Consider the following 19,454-nt stretch of genomic DNA (forward strand, 5'->3'; position numbering starts at 1 on the left):
GATGCCAACAGAAAGGTGTCATTTTTGAATAGTTTTAATTCAGTAATCTATTATATATTCTCACCTCCAAGATACTGTAGCTATGTTAACTGGATAGCTTTGGGTTGTATATGGGGAAAAAAGTTTTATAGAGTAACTTTTTTCTGTCTTTTTTTTTGCTAGATATTTTATCCTTGTTTACTTTCTTCCTCATATATTATTTTCTATAAATCAGTAATTTTTGACATTACCAGCTAACAGAAGTAAAATGGCAGTTGTTATTTATTCAAGCTAGGCAGATGAATAGAGCTAATCTTTTAGATGTCTTTTTTTGTTGTTGTTGTTTTCTCATGCCTAGTAGGGAAAACTGAATGTAAAAATAAATTTTTATTAGTTAGTCAAAGATTACCTCACATTTTTCCATTTTCCTGATAAAAATTACTTCAGAGCAGTGAGAATCTGTTGCAGCCAAGAGGGTTATGTTTTTTATTTTGTAGGCAACTAGTCTTTGATGGCTAAGAATAGTTTCTCTAAAACTTGAATCATAAGAACTTATTTGGTAGAGAGAAACAGGTCATCGGTTTACTTAGGCAGAATTTCTTTTTTTAAGCCATGGCCTGTACTACTCATGTTTAATTAAGAAAGGGAGGGACTTCCCTGGTGGCACAGTAGGTAAGAGTCCACCTGCCAGTGCAGGGGACACAGGTTCGATCCCTGGTCCCGGAAGATCCCACATGCTGCAGAGCAACTAAGCCCGTGCACCGCAACTACTGAGCCTGCTCTCTAGAGCCCGCAGGCCACAACTACTGAGCTCTTGTGCCACAGCTACTGAAGCCCACGTGCCTAGAGCCTGTGCTCTGCAACAAGAGAAGCCACCATAATGAGAAGCCTGCACACCGCAATGAAGAGTAGCCCCCGCTCGCTGCAACAAGAGAAAGCCCGCATGCAGCAACGAAGACCCAATGCATTCAAAAATAAATAAATTAATTAAATAAATTAAAAACAAACAAAAAAAATGTGTATTTAAAAAAAAGAAAAAGGAAAAACATTGATTAATTAATTTTGTGATTCCTTCAGTTTATATGTAGTGAGAACAAAATCTAGATTTTCTATAATTCTAACTTACGTACTCTGGTGTTTATAAATATTTCTGATGATTTTGAGAATTCCAGTGCCAGACAAAATTGCATCTTTGTGCCCTTACTCCTTCTTAGCACCCCACAGACAGAAACTCAGATTCATAGTTTTATTTACATTTGTTTGTCGTGTATCAATACATGCCAAGCACACATCGTTTCCATATGATGTAGTCATGGTCATTTAACTCTTATGCCCCATGTGTAATTTGACAGCACTGCTATTGTTTATGCCTTTGTTCTGTTCTTTGCATTTAATGAGCAGGAGGTGTGGAGACTGTGCTATTAAATTATCTGTGGAGAGAAGAATGCCTTATATGTATACGTACAGCTGATTCACTTTGTTTTGCATCAGAAACCAACACAACATTGTAAAGCAATTATACTCCAATAAAGGTGTTAAAAAAATCCTGAAAAATAAATTTTAAAAAAGAATGCCATATAAAGGATAGAGAAATCTAGAATGGGCAGGTTGATTCCAGTTCCCAGGGAAAAAGGAATGGAGACCTCATTGTGCAAATTAGCCAGTGCTGCCCTCCAAGGGAAGGGGTTTTTCTGCTCCTGTGTTCAGGCACCTGGAGCTCTCTTCAGAATCCCCTTCCTGGTGCTAACAGCCTATTTTGCTGTGATTTTTTTTTTTTTTTTATGGTAACTTCAGTCATTGGAAAATTAGCGATGGAGGTGAAGAAGGAGAGAAAAATAACTCAGTAACCAGATACCACAAAGCCTAGTTTTTTATGCTCAGGAGCCTTTATAGACACTCTTGGGTTCTCACCTCAGCATCAGAAACATCAAGAACACACTGTCAACAGTAAGTGACAGCAAGCAGAGGAGAGGAAACAGGAGATCCAAGCACAGCAGTTACCATTGTGCAGTGCAGTTCATGTTCATACTGTAACTAAATTTGTAGAAAATGGTTAAATTAAATTTCAACTCTTTTTAGAAAGCAGGGAAATAAGTGAAGTCTTTTAGAAAAATGCCTATGAAATGGTTAAAATTTTAAATTTTGTTGCATAATGGGATAAACGTAAGTTATTTAGAAGATTCAATTATATAGAACTTTTTACAGACAAATATTAGTATAGCTGAAATCTGAACCAGATAGTAACTAACTTGCTTAGAGTTAACCAAGAAGGTGAAGTACCCCAGAAAACAAATCCTGACAGGCTCAGTAAAGATTATTGCCTTTATTTTAAATGAACTAATATTGTCTGTTTTTAATATGCAGAACTTTCAAAATTGATTTAATATTATCTGTAACTTTCTATTTTTGCTCACAGTTATTAGCTCAATAAAAACAGAGCATAATTCTCCTTGTGAATGCGTTGTCATTTTATTGAATGGCTTGACCATTTAAGAAAATTCATTGAAGCTCACTTAGTACTAAAGTAACCCTTTGCTCAGTAGACCAAAATATAAAGCAGCATTGAATTTTCTCTTTGTTCTTTCAGGATAAAATAAATCTTATATGCCCTATTAATGGTATATGATATTGAAAAGTTATTTAAATTATATTTTCAGTTTTTTCAGTTTCTAAAATACTCAATATTGAGAAACAGTGACTATGAATTAGGTAAATTGAAATTGGGATTTCTTTGTCTAGTACTGGTATTATTTATCTTATCGATAGGAAATTTATTTATGAAACTGGCTGTGCTGAAGGTGAGTATCAGATTGTACACGAACTTTCACCTTCACTCTGCAAACATTATTTAAATATAAATATAACCTACTAGTTGATTGATTGGTCCTGTAGTAAAATAGGATTAGGATTAGTATCCTAAGTCATTCATTTTTAGCAGGAGGGTAGTTGTATAAGAATGGTTTATATAAATTTTCTAAATTAGTCATTTGTGCTACAGTTAAGAAAAAATGAAACCGCTGTTTGTCAAAGGTATTTAATGCATAGAAAATACTTTTAAAATATCAAACAAATCTTTGCTAATCTTAATGAATTCTCTTCTATATATTTATCTATAAATAAATAAATTTAAGACATTTAGTAATATTAAAACAATTTAAATTTTTGCTTTAAAGTTTACAACTGGGGTAAACTGTAATTTTGCAAATTATTCTCCTTTGTAACTTCAAGAATTAAACTCTTATGTTTGCATTCCTTCTTGGAAATTGTTATGAGAAACTTTTTTTTTACTATACATGATTAAATAGCTAAGTTAAAATTGTGTATTTAGGTTGACGAGAAGAGTTGAGGTTTATAGGAGTCCCTTTAAAATATTTGAAGGGCTGTTAAATAGAAGACTGATTAGGCTTGTTCTGTATTGAGAATTTGAGAATAAAAGCAGGGCCAGTAGATAAGGTTATCATTAAACATGTTTGGATCGATTTATTTATTTCAGATAATCAGATATATCAGAAAATGCATTGGGCTGCCTTCTGAGATACATCCCTATTGCTGAAGGTGTTTGAACACAGGTTGCACAAATGGCCACTTGGTGGTGCTGTTGTAGAGCAGATTCTCGCAATGTTTAAATATTTGGATGTTTGGCCTGGATCTTGAAGTTCCTTTCTATCAGATTTTCTAAGGAACAGGGCCTAGAGCAGTGTCTGCACTTGTGAAGAGTGCTTCTTAGTAACTGTTTTATTAAATTGTTTAATGGAAGAAGAATGAGATATACAATTTTTTCTATCTCTACATTTTTCTATTAGAGAAAAAGATGCTTGATTTTTTAGTCTTTAAGCTGTATGATGGTTCCTTAAGATGCATTCATTTTAATACAGTTATAAAAGTAAGTAATGTAACCACATGGTGTATAAAATGATTAAAATTAATAAGACATTGACTACATTTTGCTCTGAATCTTTTACATTAACTTTCTCATGTGAAAATTATTCCTCTTTTCTATTAGAGAAAGATGTGCAAACACACACACAAAATGCACAGACTTTTGCTGTGGTTAGACTCAAATCTTGTCACTTTTTTTTTTTTTAAGTAATGTAGTTGCCTCATGCAGTTATATTTCGGCCTTCTAGTTCAAGAGTTAATGAATGATAGGACTTCCCTGATGGCTCAGTGGTTAAGAATCCTGGCGTAGAGTGCAGGGCACACAGGTTTGATCCCTGGTCTCGGAAGATCCCACATGCCGCAGAGCAACTAAGCCTGTCTGCCACAACTACTGAGCCTGTGCTCTAGAGCCTGCAAGCCACAGCTACTGGAGCCTGTGTGCCACAACTACTGAAGCCCACGTGCCTAGAGCCAGTGCTTTGCAACAGGAGAAGCCACTGCAACGAGAAGCCTGCATGCCGCAAAAAGAGTAGCCCCTGCTTACAGCAACTAGAGAAAGGCTGCGTACCGCAATGAAGACCCAACGCAGCCAAAAATAAATAAATAAATAAATAAATAAATTTTTAAAAAACAGTTAATGAATGGTAGACAGCTTTAAGAATTACCTTGTTGAGAGCTTCAAGAATTTGAAACGTAGACTTTAATAGGGGAAAATTGTTTTCAGTGGTTAAACCATGTGATGAAAGTTTAGATAGGTATTTTCTTTGGGCTTCTTTCAGCCTTTCAGACCACTGGTTAGCACAGTGTAATTATACACACTCCCTGGGAATGAAAGATGAAAATACTAGAGCTTCTAAAGTAAATAAATACATATATAAACTTATATATTTAAACCTCTCCCTTTTAAAATTTTCAGTTACATGTATGTAATTGTTCATATTAATTATGTATTAATTTATAAGTAAATAAAAAAATATGTAGTTGGACAGGTACTTAAAAATGTTTTCACTGATAGGTTTATGAAAATAATGAAGTTGCGAGACCACTCTTTTAGACTATTATAAAGGATTGATGGTGGCCATAATGTATTCATTTATTACTTCAAAAAAATTCAATTTTATATGGGATATTTTCCATCATTTAGCAAAGATTAAATGTAAAATTATGTGAGACTATTTGAGTCCTTAAGGTGAGAGAGAAATGGAAAAACTCAATTTTTGTTCTTATTGCTTCTGTTGTTGTTCTGAGGTAGTACTGCACTAGGAGAAGGGAAGGTAGGTATGGAGAGGGATTAGAATAAAAAAGAATGAAGAAATCAGTTTGCAGTTACAAAGGGGTTGAGTATTGCTGAAAAGAACTTTACAACCATGAAGGAATAAGTACAAGTTATAAAAAATTGAAAAGATAATGAGAAAAATGTCATCAGAGACTTTTATTGCACTGTAAAGGAAGAGAGAATGAAGATCATCAGTTAATTAAGTAGCATTTGTAGGCCAAAAGTTTTACGTGAAGAAGTTTGGATTGGCAGATGAGCTCTGTGCTGCCTCTTCCTTTGAAAACCAAAATTGCAGGTAGGCGTGTTAGAGAGCTGAGGGGAAACTGAAAAGTAAGTGTTAGAAGTCTGTTCTGGAGTTGGAAGCAGAGAAGCATGTGTACTACTGATTTGTTTTCAAAGTTTGAGTCTAATTCCTTTCCTCCTTGCCCTTGATTATCTCCTTGACTGGCTCTAACAAATAAGTATTCACAGAATGCAGCTTTTCAACACGAGTTAACTTCTTTAAAAGATTTTTAAAAACTTGTTCTGGGGAAATGTTATCCAATTCAGCAATTGGTGAAGTAAAAAGAGATTGTGGTGTAACCATCGGTGTGGCATAAGAATTTATATTTCTTTTCTCATTCCTTTGAGCTTTTTCACAAGTTATTACCAGCAATGACACCAACATGATCCTCCCTGCTTTTTAATTTGTCTCTTTCTATGAGTAGTAGTTGAATGAAAGGGTAAAAATTACATTTTATATGGCAAATTAGCCCACAATGTTCCTGTACCTTTTGAAGGCCCCTCTGTTGCATTTGAATGTGAGACTTTTCTGGATTAAAAAAAAAGTAAACTGTTAAGGTTTTTGGATGCATAATGCTCTGTGTGTTTTTTATCAAGAATGAAATTATGAATTTGCTTCAGTATTCTGAGAGAAATGTTTATTTCCATGTTTCTTTAAATTGTACTCATTTTAAACATTCTATCTTGTGATGCATTTCATAGGATCCTAGACACACCCTTACGGGAGCTACTTTGGAGGTTGCATACTCCAAACCTTCCTCAGATGTTTGGATCCTCTGTGTTTTTCAGCCCCTATGTTCTCATCCAGTTCATTGGGAAAAGTACCTCCTTATATAGAAGCGCTGCTACCAAAAGAAAGATAGTAAATACTAGGCTTGAAATCAATTTTGTTAACAGTTCCTGAACTTTTTATATACCTCACACCTAGCCTATGATTTAATCAGCCATTTTGGTTGCCACATCATATAGTGGATACATATGGAGCTTGTAGTTAACAAGCTTTATTTTTATTTTTAAAAACTAATACTTGTAATTTTTTTGAACAGCTTTAAATTAGGTTTACAAAACATTGAGTGCAAAGTACAGAGCTCCTGTATACCCACTTACCACCACTTCTCCCAGTTTCCCACATTATCATCTTGCATTAGTGTGGTAAATTTGTTAAAATTGATGAGGCATATTAACACATTATTACTAACTAAAGTCCATAGTTGCCTGTTTATTTACTTCTGTTGTAACACTGCCCAATAATTAATAATTGTTTTCAATTCAAGAAGCATTTATGAGTACCTAAATTTAGGTACTTAAGGTAAAGGATTGTGTCTTAGGATTCTTTAAGTCTTTACTGCTTGCCTATATTGGGTACTCATATTCTTTTGAATGAGTAAGTGGATGGATAGATGACTAAAAGAATTCCTTCTTTCTCTTCTGTCCTGTCCAGTATGTACCAGGTTCTTAAAAAGAAGATAGAAATGAAATAGAATATTAGTTATATTTACCTATTAATATTCTACCACCTACCCCAAAGAGTGAGTTGCTTATAAGCTTGTTTTTCTTTCTGGTCTTAACAAAACTGAGCCATGTTTTGGTTTGTTTCCCTTAGCCTTTAGCTTTGTTTATATTGCTTGTATAGCTTCATACCAGTCTTTTATATTAAGCATTGATCATGTGCCCTTTATAAAATATGTGGTCATCATAGAGATTCTTCTGTAGCTTATATTTCTCTGGATATTTCCTCATTTGGGTAATTAATGTTTGGGTAGAGTTTTATTTTTGGACATCTTCCTACACTCTTGAACTGTCCTTCTCCATGAGATTATCTTTTTTCCAACCATTCTGAAAACATACAGGACACTTTTTACTGCATTTTCCACCTTCAGTACCATATACTCTAAGGTGACGTAGTTATTTTTTCCAAAGACTCTCACTACTTCCACATATTTTCTTTTATGGAAAGAATTAGGGTGAAACTGACAGTTTTCATTATTTTTCCTACTTCTTTAATGAAAGTGTTTTTAGTTTTAGGGTAGGATTTCTATGTTTTATGAAATGCACTACCACTTTTTTGCCATACTGATAATGACTGGCTGCTTTCTGCATGAGTATATAAAAGATACTTTTACATTATCTAAAATTAGAATCAAGTCTTTAGTATCTCTTTGTAAGCTTATATTTATATTTAAGCTAAAGCAATGTCACATGAAACATGGCATATTGTGAAGTAGATGATGAGTTTAAGAACACCTTCCTTGGATGGGCAGATTGTCGAGCACTGAGATGTTACTAGCAGAGAATATTTGAGTGTGATGCCCTTTTAAATTCATAAGTTCCAACAAATCTTTGGAGAACAGTTGCCTGATTTTAAACAGCAGTGCTTGTAAATACGCCACTCTCTTCATTTTTAACCCCTTTGTATGTTTTCATATTAGAAGCCTGTTTAATCAAATGATAGGAGAAATGATGAATGACATTTAAAAATATGTTCTTCCTGTTTACTTTCAGATTACTAGAGGAAGGGTAGTCAGGAATCTCTCATGTGTTAGCCTGTTATTGTACCCCAGTGTGACCCCAAAATATTTACTTACCTGATCCATTGTGAAAGGCTGGCAGGAGGTTTCTATTATGCTTTTTATCCTGGAATGGTGATGTCTTCAGAGGCAGTAATTTTGGGTACTACCCTTTTCTATATTCTCACGTCTGCGTTTTATTCTGTTAGGCTCACATATTGTACTGAGTTTAGATTTAATACTTTGCCTTTGTCCATTCTGTCCCCCACACTTGGAGTTTCCTCCCCTGTCAATATCACCTGTTAGATTCTAAGACCTACTTAATAATACATGTCTGTAAAGATCTCCTTGACTTTTCACTATTGCTTTATATACTGTGATATTCTATTATACTTTATATTGTACAATTTAGCATTTTAAAGTGTGATGTTCATATTTTAAGCATCCTCAAGCACCATGAAGGCAAAACCTGTGTCTTAAATCCTGCCACACATATTTAGTCTACACTACCTGTGGCATTTTGTAAGGCCTACTTCTGTGGCCTTTACAGCACATATGTAAATAGATACTGAGTGAATATTTATTGATTCTTGGACTAATCTCTGGATTCGTGGTTCTTAAAAGTTAGGTTTACAGGCTAGCAGACAATCACTTATCCAGAAGTTTAATGGATAGTTCAAAGGGTTTGGTAGAATACTAGACAGTTTTTCTGTATTAAATTGTTTGCATTTTCTTTTTTATGAGTAATAGTTTGTTAATGTCATGATTAAGTTTTGAATATGATGGTTAACATGATGCACTTAAAGTTAAATCAATAGTTTAAAACACTGCATGAAAAAAAATAGCCAAGATCTGTTAGTTTTGCTGAGAGGAAGATTGAGGGCTTATCCAGAAAAAATTATTCTTATATATTAAAAGAACAGTTTTGTTTCTTTTAAAGAAAATAAAGTTTTGGCGTCTTGAAAAGGCTGGAACTCACTAAAAATGTTAGAAGTTACCAAGCTGACTTTCTACAGTTAGAATACATTAAAAGTGTGTTCTTCATAACTTAAAAATTTTTAAAACCAAAATTATCTGTAGTCTAAGAAAAGACATCCATGGAGGCATAGCATTGCTGTCCAATATATCATACGCTTTGTTACTAATGAGATTCCAGCAGATTGATAACGCTGGAGGCCTTGGAGAGTTAAGATTCTAGAGGGAAGGATGGTGAAATGTGTTGTTCTAAATGGCATAACCACTGAACGTGAATAACTTAAAATCAGATGAGAAAAACTAATTAAAATAGAAAAAGTAAAATAGTTTAACCCTTCTAATAACCAACTCTATGTTTGCTTGATAGGAAAATTGGATTTCGATTTTCTCATTTTCTTCTCCATTGTGTGTGTGTGTGTGTGTGTGTGCGTGTGTATTAAAACCTGTTGTTACAGGTTTCTAAATAAAAATCAACTTTAAAAAACCTTTTTATTTGGGATATTTTCAAGCAAAAATAGGAAAGAAAATAGGAATATTAATTCCCATGTACTCAGCTACATCTTCAACAATTATCCACCTATGTCTAATCTTTTTTCATCTATATTCCTACCTGCTTCCTACCCGTTATGTTATTTTAAAGCAAATCCTACATCTTTTCAGTTCATTTGTAAATATTTTAGTATCAATATATCTCTTAAAGATAAGAGGTGGGTTTTTAAACATAATCATAATACCTTAAAAAGTAGCGTTTCTTAAATCATCAGATAATATTCAGAAACTGTTCAAATTTAAACCTAGTTGTTCATTGGTGGGTATTGTGATATTAAGATTGATCTATTGGGTCAGATGTTGTCAGCCTAATGGTTTTAATAGCTATTTAGTATTGTCTAGTTCCATTATTTCATTAGGGGTTACAGAACAGTGATAATGTATTTTTAATCCTGAGATATTCAGTGTTCAAACTTCTCTGATTGTCTTATAGTATTTTTTAAACTATATTTGTAAAAATCAGGATCCAAATAAGGTCCCTACATTGCAATTGGATGATACTGAGTCTCTTTTTAATCTACTCCCCTTTCTCTCCCTTTCTTCCTCTCTTTGCAGTTTATTTCTTGAAGAAGCTGGGTTGTCGGAGTTTCTCAGTTTAAATTTACTGATTGCATCTCAATGTTTTATTTAACATTTTTCTGTAAATTGATAATTAGATATAGAGACTTGATCAGATTCATGTTCAATCTTTTAACAAGAATATTTAGAAGCAGTGTTGTGTTCTTGAGACACAAAGTATGTCATTACTCCTCTTTTTTGTGAGCATGTCTGTAGCCATTGGAATGTATTGTCCACAGTGGCTGATAAGAATGCTCTTGATTTCTTGAGGCTATCTTTTCTTGGACATCTATTTTTTCCCTCCTCGGAAATTTTAAGAACTTTTTTTTTTTTTATCGTTGAGTTCTGATATTTCACAGGATGTGTCTTGGGTGTGATGCTCTTGGCAGACCCTTTCGGTGTGAAAGCCTTCTTTGTTTCATATCAGTTTTCTTCTCATTTCTTTATTTTTATTTTTTGGGGGTATAGTTGCTTTACAATGTTGTGTTAGTTTCTGCTGTACAGTGAAGTGAATCAGCTATATGTATACATGTATCCCCTCTTTTTTGGATTTCCTTCCCATTTAGGTCACCACAGAGCACTGAGTAGAGTTCCCTTTGCTATACAGTAGGTTTTCATTAGTTATCTATTTTATACATAGTATTTTCCCTCTCCACTCCCTCTCTTCTTGCTTTCTGACTTGTTCTGTTGCTTTAAGTCTCTGCTCAACTGTTACTGTATCAAATCACAGTGATCACTCTCTATGAAAGCATTCTGCTACTATCTTCTATCCTGCTTTATTTTTTTTTTTTTTTTTTTTTTTTTTCTTTTTTTGCGGTATGTGGGCCTCTCACTGCTGTGGCCTCTCCCGTTGCGGAGCACAGGCTCCGGACGCGCAGGACCAGCGGCCATGGCTCACGGGCCCAGCCGCTCCGCGGCATGTGGGATCCTCCCAGACCGGGGCACGAACCCGTATCCCCTGCATCGGCAGGCGGACTCTCAACCACTGCGCCACCAGGGAGGCCCTATCCTGCTTTATTTTTTTCATAGCACCTGATGTTGATTTATTTATAGTGTCTCTCCTATGACTTAATGGTAAGGCAAGGACTTTTTAAGATTCACTGCTGTTTCCTCAGTGTTTAAAACAATGTCTTGTACATAGTAGGTGCTCAACAATATTTGTTGAATTAATTATATTAGGTTGTTGGACTTGTGAGTCATTCATCCTTATCTCTTAACTTTTATTGCATATTTTAAATACACTTTTATTTCTTTTCTACATTTTGAAAGTTTTTTTTTTAAAACATTGTCTTTCAACAACCATTGAATGTTTGCTCTTGATAACTGTAATTGTAAATTATAATATTTCTTGTTCTCTGGTCCTTTTTCATTGCACCCTGTACTTGTTTTATGGCTACAGTGTCTACTTCAAACACCATAAGGATACTAAGTAGATACCCCAACCCCTCATTCTCCTCCAGTAGAATATCTTCTGATCCCTAAATTTTCTTTATGTCCTCCTTTGTTCATCTTGGTCCTTCAGTTATTGTAGTTTTTCTGGTAGCTGGTTTGGGTTTCTTCAATAGATGTTTAGTTATATTTCTCTACCAGATCTCTTTAGTGTAAGTGAATGGGGTAGGCCTCCCAATAGAGTGCTTGGGCATGTGTCAGGGAAGGGAAGGGAAGGAAGGAAGGGTTCAGTTGACTCATCTATTCTGAATGAGTTTAATTATCTTGCTGTATGTTCCAAAGCCAACTCTTCCTTGCTTCCAAGACTCTCTAAGAAAGAATTACACTTATCTGTGGTGTCTTTGGCAGTGATTTTGCTTTGCTTTTACTTTTCTGTCAATTTTATCCTGCCTACTTACATTTTGTAAAAATCCAGCAAAATTTCTTTTTAGATGATACCCTTTCTTATCTAATATTATAATTTCTTTTTTAACCTTTCTACAAGGTTATATTCTTAGAAATGGTTGAAGAAGTACATATGTTCATAGAGCAAAATTGGAAAACTCAATTTCTTCTCTTCCCCTTCTACTTTTACTCCTCTCCCCAGAAGTAAACCACTATTAATAACTTACTTATGTTATCTTTAACATAGTATGATTATTACTCTTTAGCTTACTTTTTTGACTTAACAATGTGTCTTGATCATTTTTGCATCTTGCCAGTTTATTATTTTTTTCTCCAGATGGCTGAAATTCTTATTTTTTTTTTACTAATGAGTAAAAAGTAATATCTTAATGTTTTAATTTGTATTTCCCTGGTGAAAAATTATGTTGATCATTTTTATATGTTTATTGATCCTTTGTATTTCATATTTTGTGAAATGCTTAACCTGTTTCTATCCTTTGCCCATGTTTTTAGTTATTTCTAACAATACCCAGACGTTGTATATATACTTACATTTGTCCTGTTAAAAAATGTATTTTGCTAATATTTTCTTATAGGTTTGCCCCATCTTATAATTTTATTTGTAGTCTATTTTCTTTCTCAGAAGTCTTACATTTTTTCAGCTTTGTTGATATTTTTCCTTTGTGGATTCTCCGTTTTGTATTTTACTTAGGAAGGACTGATGTTTGTTATTTTCATCCTCAGTTAATTTACAGGGTTTTTTTCTTTTTTTTATAAATTTATTTATTTATTTGTTTGTTTGTTTATGGCTGCATTTGGTCTTCATTGCTGTGTGCAGGCTTTCTCTAGTTTGCGGCAAGCATGGGCTACTCTGTTGCAGTGCGCGGGCTTCTCATTGGGTGGCTTCTCTTGTTGCAGAACACGGGCTCTAGGCACATGGGCTTCAGTAGTTGTGGCACTTGGGCTCAGTAGTTGTGGCTTACGAGGTGTAGAGCTCAGGCTCAGTGATGGTGGTGCACGGGCTTAGTTGCTCCGCGGCATGTGGGATCTCGCCAGACCAGGGCTCAAACCCTTGTCCCCTGCATTGACAGGTGGATTCTTAACCACTGTGGCACAAGGGAAGTCCTAATTTACAGTTTTTATGCTATTATTTTTAAGTATCTCTCTTCTGTCACTTCAGTGGATTCTTGATAGGGAAAGGAATTAGATATGTGTGCTCAATTTGCCATCTTTATCAGGAATTCAGACAGATACTTAATTATTCCATGTACTAGGGTTTGTCTCTTGGCTTAATTTAATAACTCACTATCAAGAAATTTCACAAGCATGTAGTCACTCAACATTAGATATGCTTTCATTTTGTGCCTTAAAAGTATTCTGATATGTTGAATTATTTGCAAGTGGAATATTATAGGCCCTGTCAAGGTTTAAATGTAGCATAACTTAAAAGTCCTTTTTAATTTTTATTACTCAAAAAATCTAATAATTCTTCTATGTTTGTTTACTTTGGGTAATTAAAACTTATTTTAACAAAAAGCAAACATAAAACGTAAAATGTTTTCCTTTATCTAGCTTAGGGGAATCTCTGTAGCTTTCAAGCATTGAGGTTTGTTATAGATGATAATAAAAATACAGGTATTGCATTTTAGCTTTTCTATTATGTAGTACACTCCCATTTTTAAATACCGAAACTATATTAATTTTAAAGTGATTGAGTCTTTTGTAGTTGTAAATTTTCTCCTTGTCAGTAAAATATTTAAAGAGTGTTGGGTGTTCTATTTAGTTGTGAAATATTTTCCCTTTATGGTTTTATCCCATGTTTATAACTATGCCTCATTAAATAATATAAACAAATATTTTCTCTGATAAATTGTTCCATTTATTCATCTGTGTTAGTGATGAATTTAGATAGTGATTGATTCATTTTGCTGTCTAGATACTGAACCTAGATGGATTGATTTGTTATTTAAAAAGCTTTGGTACTTGGGTAGAGTTTGACTAGGGTATGAATCAAGTTCGTAGCACAGAAGATAGCAGGAAAACAAAAGAAAAGAGAAATGATGAATGTATACAGATGAGAGGAAAATGGAATAGAATGTATATTTGTGAGTAGTTGGCTAGGACATCAACCATAAGAGATGAATGCTCAATAAAACCTTGTATTGCTTTTTCCCTGAAAAATATTTTAACTCTTACTCTGTGTTCCTGTAACTATTGCTTAGCCAAATTCTTCAACTCCTTTAGTCCTTTCCCTTAAGTTATTTGATTCATTTCTTTAGTTATACTGCTTTTTCTCTGAAGTTCTCTAAATAGTATGTAGTATTTTAAGGGCCACCCATGTTACATTAATTCTGCTCTTTTATATAATCTAGTAAGGAATATATCATACCCTCTTGTTTCTTTGTGTATATTTTAAAGTTACTTTATTTTATTTTTAAATTTAATTTGTTTATTTTAATTTTAATTTTATTGGAGTATAGTTGATTAACAATGTTGTGTTACTTTCAGGTATACATAACAATGTTGTGTTACTTTCAGGTATACAGCAGAGTGATTCAGTTATACATAAACATATACATATATTCATTCTCTTATAGATTCTTTTCTCATATAGGTTATCACAGAATATTGAGTAGTTTCCTGTGCTATACAGTAGGTCCTTGTTTAGTTATTTATCTTATATATAGTAGTATGTGTATGTTCATCCCAAGCACCTGATTTATTCCTCCCCCCACCTTTCTCCTTTGGTAACCATAAGTTTGTTTTCGATATCTGTAAGTCTATTTCTGTCTTGTAAATCAGTTCATTTTATCTTTTAAAAAAAATTAGATTCCACATATGAGTGGTATTATATATTTGTCTTTCTCTCTCTGACTTACTTCACTCTAGGTTCATCCATGTTGGTGCAAGTGACATTACTTCATTCTTTTTTATGGCTGAGCAATATTCCATTGTATATATGTACCACATCTAAATTACTTTAATTATTTTGCTGCTTCATGACATTGGTAATTTGGGTCTAATTTTATGCTTGCTCTCTTCCCTGAGCCATTTTTTATTGTAATGTCTTTAACAGTTAACGGTCTGAATTCTTATTCTTAATATTTTCAATTACATTTGTATTATTTTACTTCAGACCCATCTTTTATTTTTCTTGGATTTCAATAGCCTTACTTTAACATCATGCATGCAGTAAAACTGTTTTTATTTATTTTAGAGGAGTACAAATAATTTCCCTGAGATTGATTTGTTACTCTCAGACTCCTAAGTCCATGTAAAAACTTAAAGATGCTCTTTTGTAGAATTCTCTTATAATTTAAATGTGTACTCACTTCCCCCTGAACACACATGTGCACACACACAAACACACACACATTTTCACATATGTAGAATGGGGGTATGGAAGGACAGAACGTGACCACACTGATATTTTGAGGGCTTAGAATGAGGCATTTTAGGTTAAAGTTACTTTTTTAGAAAGAGTGTACAAGTTATACCCCTTCTGATTTGAGGATCATAATTGACAACAAAAAAACCTGCTATTTCTAATACTTAGGATAAGAGTAAATTATCTTTGAAAATGTATTCATATATTTGCAAGCTATACTTTAAAAGTGAGTCAGTAGAATGAAGAAAATTAAGAAATAGTGAAAAGACTTGAAGTATGATCCTAGATCTTTACATAGTTTGTCAGATTACATTGTACAAATTACTTATCTAACTTTCATATTTGTGACGTGAAGTGCTTATGCTAAATTATTTCAGGTACAGATTCTACAAAGCTTTGGCATCCATGGTGCAGGTATAATGGGCAGATGGAACTTGTGAATGCTTTTACTAATACTGTGCTACAGAGAACTCAATCACTTGGATTTGGATAATTTTTAAAAACAGAGAACACCAAATTTATAGAGCCCCATTTCTTCAGTGAATAACATGTATAGCTGTTTCTGATTTAAAAAATAAAGCAAACCCCACGTCTGCCCTCTAAAAATGTTTGAAACGAACCCGTAGAAAATATAATCAAAAAAAGTTTTTTCATAAAGAGTTTTCTCCTTCGAAACATTGAGAGGGTGTGTAGCAGAATCAAGGTCAGTAAATCATTTATTTTAAAATCCATGGAGTAGAATTGTTTATACATTCTATTATCAGAATTTTCTATCTGTCAATCTATGTTTTGTAAATAAGTTCTTCCAACTACAAGAAAACTAACAAAGCTAACAATTGGGGGATCATTACTTTCTTTTTAAAAGACATTAGGAATTTAAAAGATAAATAAATTGGAGGTATAAGGGAGCACTCAAAGTTGTAAATAACTCATGGACTTCAGTAATGGTCCAGGCCAAGGTGGTTGAGGGCTACAATCTGTGTTTATATGCAAGTTCTTAGCATCAGTTATAGAAGTTTTATAACAAATGTATTTTAAAAATTTATGGTATACTATATTAATTAAAATCCTCTTGGTGAAAAGTTATTTTACCTTAGAAAGTGGCCTTAGGCATTCTCCTTTAATTTATTGATTTAGAACAAAGTGTTTGAAAAAGTATATGAAAAGCTTTGAAATAATTGCAATGCACATGGTGTCCAGCTTGTCAGTGATATTTTTCCTTTTTTGTAGTTTATAAGGCAAAGTATTTTAAATTCCTTCTCTAATGGAATTTTGCTTCTTCAGTAATAAGCAATACTCTATCCAAAGGGTGTCAAAATTTTGTAATGTAGAGGCTTCACTGTGATCTAAAGTGTTACGATATTTTAATTAGGAAAATTGATCAGGGACATCCATATGATGGTATACATTTCCCAGTGCTTCCATATTCTTCTAAATTGGAATGAAAAATACATTAAAATTTACATTAAATTAGATCTGTTTTCAAAGTTGAAGGGGGGAACCCTGGCGGTCCAGTGGTTAGGACTCGGTGCCTTCACTGCTGGGGCCCGTGTTCAATCCCTGGTCAGGGAACTGAGGTCCCACAATCTATGTGGGGGTGGGGAAAAAAAGAAAGGGAGGAAGAGAGGGAGGAAGGAAGCAAACAAGCAAAGAAGGAAAGAAAGAGCGGGAGGAAGGGAGAGAGGGAGGAAGGGAAGAAGGGAGGAAGGAAGTTGAGTCAGGGGAAAAGGGTTGGGATGGGGTTTATGGAATGTATTTGGGACTCCATGGTGGGAGGTGGGGGTCACAGCAGCCCTTTCATCATAAACAGAAAGGAAATTTTCATCAGGGCATTTAGGTTACATGGTTCTTTGCCTTTTTTTGTTTGTTACAGGCAAAGGGGAAGATAGTGATGTACTCAGTATAAATGCAGATGCTTATGACAGCGACATAGAAGGCCCATGCAATGAAGAAGCAGCTGCTCCTGAGGTCTCAGAGAATACAGTCCAAAGTGAAGCTGGTCAGATAGATGACCTGGAGAAAGACATTGAGAAAAGTGTGAATGAGATTCTGGGACTGGCAGAGTCTAGCCCAAAGGAACCGAAAGCCGCCACCCTGACTGTTCCTCCACCAGAAGATGTTCAGCCTTCTGCACAGCAGCTGGAGCTGCTAGAACTTGAGATGAGGGCAAGAGCTATTAAAGCCCTAATGAAAGCTGGTGATGTAAAAAAGCCAGCCTAGTTTATTTAAATTGTATCTGAATATTAGATGTATTTGAACAAAGCCACATCATATAATTTTGTATCTAAAGTTTATTTGGGGTCTTACATGATATTTCTCATGTAACTCTTATTAGATAAACTCATTTTAGGCCTAAAATACATGTTTTTGTTGTTGTTACTTTTGTATTATATATGTTATTGTTTTCTGAATTCATGGCAAATATCATTGGGTAACCTGGATACTTTGTTAGATGAGTATTTAGCTATATCTGCAAATTAATATCTGAAAAGCCATTAGCAAAAAGAATAATGGTATTTTTTTTATTTTGAAGTGTTTTGGCATCAAACCAAAAAGTTTATGGAAGATTGACCAAGCATGTTGCCTTTAGGCTACCTGTATTTTGCGATAGAATATTAAATTATTGCTACTAGGTTTGTTAACAATTTAAGAAATTTAGTTATGCTTATATGCACTTTTAAAATATGTACTGCATTGAAGATGCCTTCTATGGGTGTGGACTTGTTAGTAAAAACTGAGTGACATTTTTGTTACAAGACTTAGCGATCCAAAATGGCTGAGAAAAGCTTTCTTTATAAAAGAAAAAAAGGACTTAATTTAAAGCATTTTTTAACAATGTAGAAGTAATTGCCCAACTTTAATTCCAGCAGACACGTTATTCTAACAGGTATTTGATATTACTGGACGCTTAGTTCCATTTTTTTCCTTCAATAAAAAGGGAACACATTTTAATTTACATTCCAAGCTGTTAGGAAAAGGAGACTATTTTATTGTACAGGCTTTCATCTGATGTTTTTGCTTGAAGATCTGATATGCTATAATTAAAATAATTAATTTTAAATTAATGAATTAAAAATAATAAAGACTATCATTCTGGATCTGAGGACTTTTGATACATTTCCAAAAATGAAATTAATTTCAGGAAGCTTTGATAAGTTGATGTAATAATTAATCTAATTTTGTATAGTTTTTGTAAATAAATTAATATCCTGCCACAGTTATGGATGCTTGCCCCATCACTAATTGTAGTTGTTTGATACCAAAATAAGTTTAGGCGGAGACTCTTAAAATAAATTAATTTTTTTTCTAAAAGATAAATCTGGAACTGTTGTTTTTATATTTGCTAACAAAAACAGTATATTTCATTTATAAGCCATGTTCTGCTAATGTTGTATGAGGATTTTCCTTATACACAAAACTTACAGGGATTGTGTCTTATTAGCTGGCTTAATTATATGTAAATTTTAGAGGGTTTCTTATGAAAATAGTATTTATGAAACACTGGAGTTGCAGTTAACAAATTCATTTTTGTTGTTCCTGAACATGCCTTTAAATAATCCTGTCATTTTTTTTTCTTGTGGAATCTTTCTAATGAAGGACAGAGGCCTATATCATTTGAAATGCTTCTCGTAGACTGATAAACATGGATATGATTTAAATAGTTCTCATAGTTACTGCTTCAAAATGAAAAAATCAGTTTCTATTTCAACTTAAATTAAAAGTTAAAATAAAGTAGTGCAGAATAAACTTTATTGCTGCTTATTAATTATAAGATGCAGTAGATGACTTTTGTGTGATCAAACATAGGAGTAGAAAAAGGTCTGAGTGCTTTGTAGCTGATTAAAGTCACCACCTTCATGAAGCATCCTGTGTCTGCTGTATTCACTGTGCAGAATTGTTTAGAGGACATTTGACTAGAGTGGGTGCGTTTGAGGTAGAATGAACTGAACAAATCAGGGGCTGCTTGGATTCTTACCTTGGAAAATCAACTTTCTCACTTTTTTTTTTTTTGTAATGTTGAAAGACAAGAGGTTTTTGCAAATGAATGGCTTTAGAGAACAGGAATAAGGTTATCTTAGAAATGCCCAGATCAATATATGGGAAAATATCATATATTGATCTGATGCTGTCATTTAAATCATCAGCTCACAGGTATTTATTGACTACCTCAAAGGTGTTTAGTCTTGTTCAGAATCTTAAACTGTTATGGTGTAGGAATGTTGTGGTG

General features: G+C 33.7%; 1 protein-coding gene across 2 annotated transcripts in view; it reads left to right on the top strand.

Annotated features, from left to right (window-relative positions):
- CAAP1 (caspase activity and apoptosis inhibitor 1) overlaps window positions 1-18,565 on the top strand; it is a 50,538-nt gene extending 31,973 nt beyond the window's left edge. For both annotated transcript variants that reach the window (XM_081236970.1, XM_081236971.1), the window contains exon 6: window positions 17,100-18,565. In XM_081236970.1, coding sequence (XP_081093096.1) covers window positions 17,100-17,446 — 347 coding nt within the window. In that variant the 3' untranslated portion in view covers window positions 17,447-18,565. The remainder of the gene's footprint in view (window positions 1-17,099) is intronic.
- The last annotated feature ends 889 nt before the right edge of the window (window positions 18,566-19,454 follow it).

This window comes from Mesoplodon bidens, assembly GCF_964165515.1.
Source record: "Mesoplodon bidens genome assembly, chromosome: 6".
Lineage (NCBI taxonomy): Eukaryota > Metazoa > Chordata > Mammalia > Artiodactyla > Ziphiidae > Mesoplodon > Mesoplodon bidens.